Here is a 10694-nt window from a genome sequence, read left to right as displayed (position 1 = left end):
CTGACCAAGCTCCCTGGGGATAGAAACCAAGGATTTGCTGTCCAGGTTGCCTTGGAGCCCCTGGGGCAGGTAGGCCCAGGCCTGTGGCAGGGCTTCTAGGTTGTGGGGCTGCCTGGGTGAGGCCCTCTGTGAACCTGTGTTAGCGGTGGTCTTGTAACCAGTCCTGTCCCTGGGCTTCCTGGACCTGGTTCCTCACCTCACCCTGCGTGGCACACAACATTGGCCCAGACCTGTCCTTGTCACACCACCCCAGCCCTGTACACCACAGCCCACCATGGGGCCCTGGGGCACTGTGCCTTGAGCACAGCTGCACTGTCAGGATCCAGCACATTTCAAAGAGATCCCAGCTCCATCCAGCACATTTCAGACTGATGGGTCTGAAAATTATTGCTTTGTTTCATTAAAAAGCATATTGATTAGCAGCTGAAACTGTGAATTGACATATCGGTAGAGACCCCAGGATGATGATGGCAATTGTGGATGGTATGATTCTGTTTAAGATTTCCTAGCTTTTCTGATAAAATGTGATTATTATAGTTCGGTGATTGACAAATGGAAGTTATAAACTGGATTTTTAATATTTTTTTTTCTTATTTTTTAATATAAACCGTCTGTGGGTTAGATCAAAATCTATCTGGAAAGAATAAGACAGTGGAAGATTCAATGCTGGGAATAAGCAGTAATAGGAAATAATATTTTGATATTGTATCGTGCTAAAATGCTTTACAGTTGAGCAACTCTAATGCAATTTAAAAAAAAAAAAAAAGATTGAAATACTGTTCTTTTTTAAAAAAAGTTGTCAAAATATGATAGCTTCAGGGGTGGTAACTATTCACTATTATTCCACACTGCCACCTACTGCTGTTGAATTAGAACAAGAAAAAGCAATTATCTACCAAAACCCATTATCAGTCTGATAAGCCTGTTTACTTCTTCTCAATGCTGTACGTGGCATTGCTTTTTTAATGGCAGATGCTCTCCAGATCTTTAGTCTGTTATTGCTGTCTCTGCCCATTTTCTCTTCAATCCTTCCAAACATAAGGATGTTGTCATTCCTAGAACTGCCTCAGACTTCAGCCTAAGCACCATTCATCCTAAAATAATAGTAAAATGTTAGTTGAAATTCCATGTTTTACAACTGTTCTGTTAAAAACTAACTTAAGCCATAACTTCAACACTTTGGTGGTACACTTAAGACAATAAGCTGTGCTTGTTTGTAACAGATTTTTATGCTATCATGAAGATCGTTTCCTAAAGCTCCCTTAGAGGCATGGGGCTTCTAAGCACATCTATTTACTCTCAGTTGCACTTACTTGTAATTAATAACAAAATACAAACGTATTTTATATTGGAATTACTGTTTCGCTGCTACCCGTATCCTGAACCTCATTGCTGGACTGGTGGGAATCCTGGTATCAGCAGTATTAATTTCTCAGTGTTTTTGAAGAAAATACTATCCACCCTGTTTGTCTCTAGTACTTGGAGAAGGAAATGTTAAAATACATACCAGCATTATTGGTATTTAGTACCAGAGATATGACATACAAAAAAAGTCAACAATATACTGTATTTTTTTAATTTAGTAAGAGAATAGCATGTAATGGGTAGAAAAATTATCGGGAAGATCCATTAAAATAATACTCCATAGTAACAGAACATCCAGCCCAAATAATCTTCATCATGTTGGTGGCTGTTTCTTCAGTTTCTGCCTTGCTTTCATGCCTTGTATCTTTTCTTCTTTCAGTGCCTTCAGAAGTTTATCTAAACAGGAATGAAACTTAATTTGTCATTACCGTTATCGTTAATAGTTTACAAGACTTTTAAGAAATAATTTGCTGAGTAAGCTAGTAACTTTCCATAGCGTTTCTTGTTTAGCAAATACCCGTAAACTAGTTTCTTAAGTGTATGGAAAATAACAGGTGTCAAACTGGTAGGTATTGGTATGACAAAGGAAAAAAAACACGGTTAATTTGCTGTTGTGGAAAGTAACGCATGCGAACTATGTATCACGATTGCTTTGAGGTCTTCCTTGAGTGTCTGATGAACGCCCCTGGGCTCTTGCAACCCTTGCAGTTGGGCGAGTGTCGGGACCGGCAGCCTCGGCCACAGGCCGAGCCCCTCGTCCTGCCTTCAGCACCAACACCCCCCGTAAGCCCTGCGGGGCACGCACACTGCTGCGGGTCGAAGCCGTCCCCGAGCAGCGCCAGCAGCTCCAGCTCCTTGATGCGGATGCCCAGCTCGCAGATCTCGCCCTCCAGCTGCGGCTGCTCCCCGGGCCGCCGCTCCTCCACCCCCGCCGCCGCCGCCGCAGCGGGGCAGAAGAAGCGCAGCGGCTCGTAGGCGATGGGCGCCAGCCCCGCGGGCCAGCGGGGAGCCGCGGCGGCCAGCGGGGGCTGCCAGGGCCCGCAGACGGCCGCCAGCAGCTTCCGTGGGCCGCCGCCTTCGGCCGGGGCAGCGCCGGGCTCGGCGCGGTCGTGGAAGGGGGGGAAGTAGAGGGGCCGCGGCGGGGGCTGCTCGCTCATGGCGCCGCCGGGCTGCGGCCGCCAACGGCGGTTGACCCGGGGACGGCCGGGCTCCGGGGACCCTCCGCGGCAGGGCTTCCAGGCGGATTTTGAGGCAGTTTGAGGCGTTTTGGTCAATGCTAATAAGCCAGGTGCCGTACCAGCGCTGTTGGCAGCCAGCTGGTGACTGTAGGGGCTGTGGAGGTTACCTGCGAGTGGTAAATTTACTCCAAATGAAGTGAAAATCCCGCTGCAACGCTAATGCAGGCCTGAGCAGGCTTCGATGCACAACCGTGAGGGCTTGCTACATGCCCTGGAGTGAATTGTGTTTATAAAGCTTTTCTCCCATAAAACGGGAAGCTTGGTACTGCCTTTTCCTAGAAGCACGCTTCCACGTACTTAGGTGCAGCGCACCGTGCTGTAAGCTGATACTGAGGTGAACAGTGGGTTTTGTTGCTGGTTTGGTGTGTTTGCTTGTGAAATTTAGTAGATCTATGGACCTCAGCTATCGTGAGAGTCACACTCAGTCCGCCTTGAGAAGCTGTAGGAGCAGGGAGAGTGGCAGAAGGCATTCAGCATTTTATGTTCACGTGCACTGGTTAGGGAATGTGCTATTAGAGGCAAAATTGATTGTGATACATACAGTTTGCTTACACCAGTAATGTGTCAGTACCAGTACAATGTAGGTACAGGTACGGGTTGTGTATTTTATGAATGAAACATGCATATTTGAAATCAGTCTGATAACGTGTATTTTTCCATTCTTAGTGGCTTAGAGAAGAACCAGCCATATAGCTGATTCTGTGTGACAACATGAGGAGAGAATTCAAGCATTAAATGGACACAGTAACTGTAAGTGTCTTTTTGGGGGCAGGGGTGTACACTAAAAGTCAAAAACCCTTCCTTATTCAGGTCTTTGTGAGTAGCATTTGAAAGCAAAACAGTGCTTATGCAGAATTTGCTAGGAGTTTTACTTTTAGAACCAGCAGGAGGCCCAGTGCTTCCACTGCTATCCTATTGCAAGTTTCTGTTTATCTGTGAGCATGAAACAAACAAATACTTTAACAGACCTGATTCTGTTGTATTTGAATTCAGTCTGTTTATGCTATTTGCAGGCAAATCTAGTTTAGATCCCTTTTATTGATAAATTCACTCTGTCTTTGGGGTAATATTATCATACTTTTAAATTAGTAACAGTTCAAATAATTGGATTTGGACTTCTGTTTTCTCTAAGCCTTTTCTGTCACCATGGTCAACATTTTATAGTAACTGTTGTCTTACTGTTACACTGTGAAGGACACCATTGCTTCACCACCTCTGTAAAAATTAAATGTAAATATGTAACATGTTATTGCTTAGCTTTCGTTAGGAAAAAACAAAACACAAGTATATCAAGGTGTAAGTGTATACATACAGGTGAACGAGGTGGGGTGCTAGAAAACCAGTAAGGTTCTTGTGATTTTAAAGCCCAATCTTAAATTTGTTTAGTTTATTCATTGCTTTCTTTCATTGTTTGGTATCAAATATAAAACTTATGAACGTTTCTATTTCTATTCTAAAAACATTTCTATTTTCTTAAAACGTGTATTAGTGAATCACAGTGGTTCATGGTTTTGTGTGCTAGATGCTAAAATCATGACATAAAGAAAAGGTTCCTTTTATTACCTTCCAGTACAAACTGCGTGCTGCTAATACTAAAGCCGTGGGCCATGCTGTCTTTAGGTGCCACCTGGTGGAATTTTTACAGCACGCTTAAGGTGTTAACTTTCTAATGCATTAGTCAAACCAAAATAAGTACTGAATACAGAAAAGGTTGCCAAAAGAATCAAAAGTTAGAAATACAGAGATTAGATGAAGAAGATAACTAGGAGTGCAAAGGCTGTAGCAGAGCCGTTAGACTTTAACACACACCTTTATACTATGGGTTTCTGAGATTTCGAATTCTCAGAACTCCTAAAAATCTTCTCCATCTGGTAATACATAATTAGCGATAGCCTCTTTTTTTTTTTTTTTTCCAAAGTTGAGATCTATTAGTCTTGGGTTAAGCAAATGAATGCGTCGTAGACAGACATTTTATGTAGCTTAGCTGAATCATAAATGATAAAAAAAATAAATTTTGAGAAAAAAATGGTATGTGTGCCAATAACCCTAACCCTAACCTGTAAATAACAGACCAAAAATAAATCCCTAAGAACTTAACCTTAACCCCTAAGCCCTAACCGTAACTCCTCACCCTAAACCCTAGCCCTAGCCCTAGTCCCTAACCCTAACTCCTGAGAACTACATTTCCCGGCATGCTCTGGGCACTCAACATGGCCTCCCGGAAGTCCGGAGTCCCAGAACTACATTTCCCCCTATGCTATGGGCACCCAACATGGCCTCCCGGAAGCCTGGTGCCAGAAAACTACATCTACCAGCATTCCCTGGGCAGCCGGCATGGCCAATCAGAGGCCGAGTTTTCGAGAACTACATTTCCCAGCACTCACTGTAACCCCGGCCCTTACCGCCCTTACAAAAAAGCCTCAAGCCCTGACCCTAAAAATCCTCGAAACCCCTACAGACCTAACCCAAACTATTCACCACGCTAAACCCCTGAAAACCTATGCCTAAAACCCCTAACCCAATAAATTAAGACGCTCAAATCCCAAACCTAAAAAAATAGGACGCTCCAAACACTAACCCAAAATATTAGGATGCTCCAAATCCTAACCCAAAACATTAGGACACTCAAAACCCAAACCCAACCCAAAACATTAAGACGCTCAAAACCCTAACCCAAAAAATTAGGACACTCAGAACCCTAACCCTGGAGAACCTAACCTGAAAAAAAAAAAATTAAGATCTTAAAACCCTAACCGTAAATAACTGACCAAAAATAAAACCCTCAGACCCTAACCCTAAAGAACCTATCAACACTACAACCCCAAAAACTCTAAAACCCTAACACGCTAACCCTGAAACCCTTAAAACCCTAACCCCTAAATCCCTAAAATCCTAACCGTTAAAACTCCAACCCTAAAAACCTTGAAATCCTAAACATAAGCCCTGAGAACGCTTACCCTGAAACCCAACCCTAGTGCCCTATCCCTGAAACCTTAAAACCGTGAATCGATCTTTGGAAAATAACATAGGCTCAGGAGAGGAGCTCACTACAGTAGCATTTTTATTTGAGATTACAGGGGCGGGGGTCCCGCAAGCAGGAGGGCGCCTCCTAATTCCATACACAGTTTATATGCTTTTTTTTTTTCCTCCCAAGGACCGGGACCCTCCCCTGTTTCCCCGTTAACTGTGCAATCCTTACTTAGATAATGCCTACATCCCCTTTCCCTGCTCATTCAACTTCAGACAGCTCTGTTAAATACTACATGCCACACCTTTAACACCTTCAGCAACCCTTTGAACACTTCCTTCATCTTTCTCCAGCCCGTACTTTTCTAATACCAGCACCAAAGGCTCAGTCAGGGCCCAACTTAATTCCATACCTTTTCCCTCCAAGATACTGAAACAACATATCAATATAGCATATTTCAACCCATTTTCCTTCTTTCCTCCTTCTTCCACTCCAGATATTGCTATTCGAAGTGGCCAGCCTGGCCACACTTACAACATCTTATCAAAGCCTGTCCCTGCTAGGATTCAGGCCACAACACAGGCAGCCTTCTTTGCCTGCCATTCCTTCATCTCTCTTCCTCTCCTTTCCATCCTGGCCCTGGCTCCCCCTGAAGATTTTCTTCCTCTTTCTCCAACCCTCTGCCTCACTACCCGCTGCACTGTCAATACCATTAGTTTCGCTCTCTGCTTTTCCTTCTCATCTCCCCCCCAGACAAACACCTCCAGGGCCTCCCACGGGAGGGTCCCCCAGTGACTGTTCACTACATCCCCCCACCTTCTGGAGCATTTTCTGCGTATCTTGCCAGGCTTTAATCACACAGTGACCTTTCAAGAGCCCTTGGGATACCGAGTCCTTGGGACTCATCCCCAAGTACTTTCTCATTCTGACCCCAAGTCTCTCATATGATTTCTGTGTTGCACGCTATTATTATTCCAGCCAGGATTGGCAAGCGGGTATTTCTGCCCTGCTGGTATTACCCCTGGTCCTGGAGGATGAGCTCTTTCCCATTCTTGTCTAGCAGCTCTCCTCCTGATCATTCCCATTTCTTTCCCTGTAAACAACATACTTATAGACATAATTCCCTCCCCCAAGAGTATAAATCAGGTTGTAGGAACTGGTCTAATTGTTCAGCTAGGCTGTTGGGGTCCTCAAATAAAGACTTCCTCTCCTTCTTAAAAGTCCTAACCTCTCTGCTGGTAAGGAGGGTACACAGTTAGTGTTAGTACTGTTAGTATCAGGGAAGGCAAAATTCTCAACATATCTTCCACCTTGTTCTAATTCTTTCCAGAGCCTAGAGTACGCTCCTTCTTTAAGGATAGCGTTAATTACAGTCCCTGTCTCCCTTCCTGGAGTGACTGCTGCTGCCACGGGTACAATATTAGGATTATAGGGAGCATAACTTGGCTCCTTCTCCGAAAAAAGGAATCTTATTGTTTACACATAAATTTAAAGCCTGAATTTTCATCAGACCTGTATTTTGGCCAAAATACTGCTGTTTCCTTAATTGGTTCTTTTGTCCAGACTGATACACAATATTTAACCTTTTTTTTTAAATTATTTTTCTTTTACAATCCCTCTAATTTTGGGATTACGTTTCCCATTTCTTATCATTCTTCAGGAAGAACTATTAGTAGGCACTCCCCCAGGGATATCTCCCTGTCCCCTGGAGCTCTTATTTCCCATTTTTCCTAGCCCTCACCAGTATGTTGCTACAGAAATTTCCTTTCTGCAGTGTACCACACACCAACGTACAGAAAAATGGGGGTGTACCGCCAAGCACTTCCCCGTGCCAGCGTTACCGCACACCTATGAGTTTACCAGATTCCCTGGTGTACTACCCAGCACATCCCCGTGCAAGGGCTTACCATACACCAGATTTCCCAAGACTCTTCACAGAGTCTCACCCGACCCCCAAGGCAACACTTAACATTTCTTACCTTGCTCTGTGCACAGAGTTACCGGATCGATTCTTAAAACCCCTTAAAAACCCATGCCTTCCTGCTGCTGCGGCGGTGGAGCTCCCCATTAGGTGACTGGATCCCGGACGAGCCCCCAGATTGTGAGAAACACTCCGTAGCCAATAGCTTAGGCTCAGGCGAGGATCTCAGTGAAGTAGTAATTTATTCGTGATTGCAATGGCGGGCACCCCACAAGCAGGAGAGAGCGCATCTACTAGTTCCAAAACACAGTTTATATACCTTTTGATGGCAGGACCCTCCCCTGTTTCCCCTCTGAGTGGGTAATCCAGATTCACAATCTATCTGATGCTTCACAAACAATGCATGGCCTTCAGTCGCCGGCCTGTTAAATTTCAAGTTTCTTTTGCCATTTTTACTGCTTGAAGTGGTAATGTTTCTTCACTTATCTGACTTGACTTGACACCGTGATTTTCACCTAATTGTCCTAAGGTTGTCTGCATTTTACAAGGTCGCCTGCTAAGCTTTCTTATCACTGTAAGCATATCTCAGTACCACATCCCCTCCTTCTAAACAACATAACTCTGCAAAAACAACATTGCTATTCCTACAGTTTGAAAAGCAGTTGATCAGGCTGTTGGACCCAGTCCTGATTAGGACGTGACACTACTACTACAGCATATTAGTATAAATTGTAATAACTTGAATAAGTTGATCTATATTATTCGCTATTTATGTAATTATTTTTACTGAGTTTGCAATCTGTACAATTTATGAGTGAAATTGCTTTCAGAAGTGTGCTGCTCCCCTCACTGCTGAGTGTGTCTGGTCTGCTCGATTTACCCCATTACAGTACAAATCAGTATGCAGAGGGCTATTTATAAAGTCTTGAAGCTCTGTGCCAGCAAACTTAAAATTAACAGTGAACAACTAATTAACAATTTTACAGCTTGAAAGGAGTGCTAATTAAAAAAGTTTTTAAGAGATGAGTTTTCAGTTGAAATACAAAAGAAGTCAGAGACTTGTCTGCCTGAAATAGAAGTTCGGACCAACGAGCAGAAATGTAAAAAAGCAGTAGCTGTATGTGAAACAAATTTTTAATTTTCTCTTCAGGTAACTCTCTGCAAGTCTTTAGGATCAAAAGAAAATTCTCTGTTTTGGGTAGAAATTATAAATTGGTGTATTTTTCAGTCGTTGTGGTGTTTCAGTCATTATATGTTGGGGTGTGTTGTATCATGGAGATTTTGGCTTAGAGATCATGACTGTATCAAACATGACGGTTGTCTGAAACAACAAGATAGAAATTGCCTGGAAGACTTCACGTTACTTGCTTAAAAGCATTCAAGTCTGGTAGCTGGGGGAGCTCTGTTTGTTTTGTGTGGTTTTTCTCTTTTCTTTTTTTCTATTATGTCCTGTTCTTCCCTAGAATGTCAAGAATTGGAGTCCAGTGGCTTCAGAAGTGGTTTAAACACAATGTTTTTACAAGAAAAAAGTTGTGAAGGTACATAAATTGAATAAAGTAGTGTTAAAAACTGGTTTGTTTGCAGGCTCTCTGAAGAGATCTTTTGAAGTTGTTTGTTTCTATGCATTGTATCTTACCTTTGAGTATATATGTAGGACGATGAAGAAGTCATGAGATTATTTTTGATACAGCAGAGTTATGTCTGCATGTTAATTCGGCAGATGGTACTTGGTTTGTCTGTATTTGCCTTTGAATACTGATGGGTGCTGCTTCTTTAAATGTGAATCTTTGTCAAACCTTACTTCTTGCAACTAAGTATATCTCTAGGATGACCTCTTTTTTTTTTATGTTATTTTTGATAGCGTGTCTGTTTTCTGGAAATCATGTTTTCTGAGGAGTGTGTTTGGCAATCTAAAGGAAGTAATGAGATGTGTGGAGAGGGAAGGCTGAATTCCACTGAGCATTAGACTGGAGATCTGGGTTTGGTACTACCTCACACTTTAAAAAACCAACAAACCAAAAACAACAAAAAACCAACACAGTCACCATATGAAAAAAATGAAAAAGAGCCCAATCTGTGTCAGCTTTGAGGTAATAGAAATCAAATAATCCAGAATGCACCTTGCTTCTTGCTATTTATATGCTGTACTCCAAACTTCTAAAATTCATATTGCAATGCCCTTTCATCTGGGCTCGATAAACACTAATAGGTTTGACAATAATAAAGATTATTCACAAGTAAATGTGTTACAACAAAATGTATTGTGTAGATGTGCAAATATAAAGAGATTACATCATTGGATGTGTATCAATACGAACTACTTAGTATAATTGTAATAGCTATTTAAGGTATAATCTAAGTAGCATTTAAAAATGTACATAAAAATGTTTTTATAGATAATTAAGATGGAAACTTTACTCACATCTTCTAATTTTTGGTTTTGATGTAAGATGTGTTTGTGTTTTGGGTCAAGGAGTTATATTTTCTTTATCTTCCAGATTTTTATTTTTGCGTGTGTGTGTTTGTTACTTGCTTTATTTTTCCAAATTTAAACTGAAGGAAGTGATCTGTGAAAACATGTTCTGGATAAAAGGAGAGCTTTGTTTTTGTGAGGTCCATGTATTTATGAATTTTGAACACAAATAGTTACATGAATGTATTATTTGCAAAACTACACATTATGAAAGCCAAGGACTACCCAAGTCTCTTGATTATGGAATCACATAACTCACACAAATTTGACACTTAAAATTAACAAACAGCACCGTTACTTAGTTCTGTTTGAAAGTTTGGTTATTCAGTGCTGAATATGCAGTCCTCAGTGAAATTCCCTTGTTTTAGCTGGAGATTAAAAAAAACAACAAACACAACTACACAAAGGAAGCTGTTTGTAGTGCTCTATATTGAGGTATGTTTGTTCTGTTTTTCTTCTATTAACCGTTTCGGTTGACCTCAAACACACTTGCAAGATTATAGTTTGTAAAAGTGGATGTAGGTTGAGTTTACCTTTTTTATTTTGTTTGGATGTTTGTTTTAAAACAAGCTCTGTGTTCGTCCCAAATTTTGACGTTTTGGTTTTGAATGCAAAATGTCTTTGTCCATGCAAACTAGATTTCTTTCAGAGAAGACTCAACTGGAAGAACCACTTGAAGTGTGCATGAAATACATGCTGGTCCATAATGATAAAAACAGGGTCTGAACC

At 41.8% G+C, this 10694-nt stretch overlaps 1 protein-coding gene across 1 annotated transcript; it reads right to left on the bottom strand.

Annotated features, from left to right (window-relative positions):
* Positions 1–1623: 1623 nt before the first annotated feature.
* Positions 1624–4212, bottom strand: LOC311209733 (uncharacterized protein C11orf91 homolog; the record flags this gene model as incomplete). Its single annotated transcript, XM_084287245.1, has 3 exons — positions 1624–1761; positions 2171–2710; positions 4167–4212. The coding sequence occupies 3 exons, from the start codon at positions 4210–4212 to the stop codon at positions 1679–1681; spliced, it is 669 nt and encodes a 222-aa protein (XP_084143371.1). The 3' UTR covers positions 1624–1678.
* Positions 4213–10694: the final 6482 nt, after the last annotated feature.

The sequence above is a fragment of the Netta rufina genome, assembly GCF_964035555.1.
Source record: "Netta rufina genome assembly, chromosome: 5".
Lineage (NCBI taxonomy): Eukaryota > Metazoa > Chordata > Aves > Anseriformes > Anatidae > Netta > Netta rufina.
The sequence above is the reverse complement of the archived record's forward strand: the minus strand, read 5'-3'. Positions and strand labels throughout refer to the sequence as shown.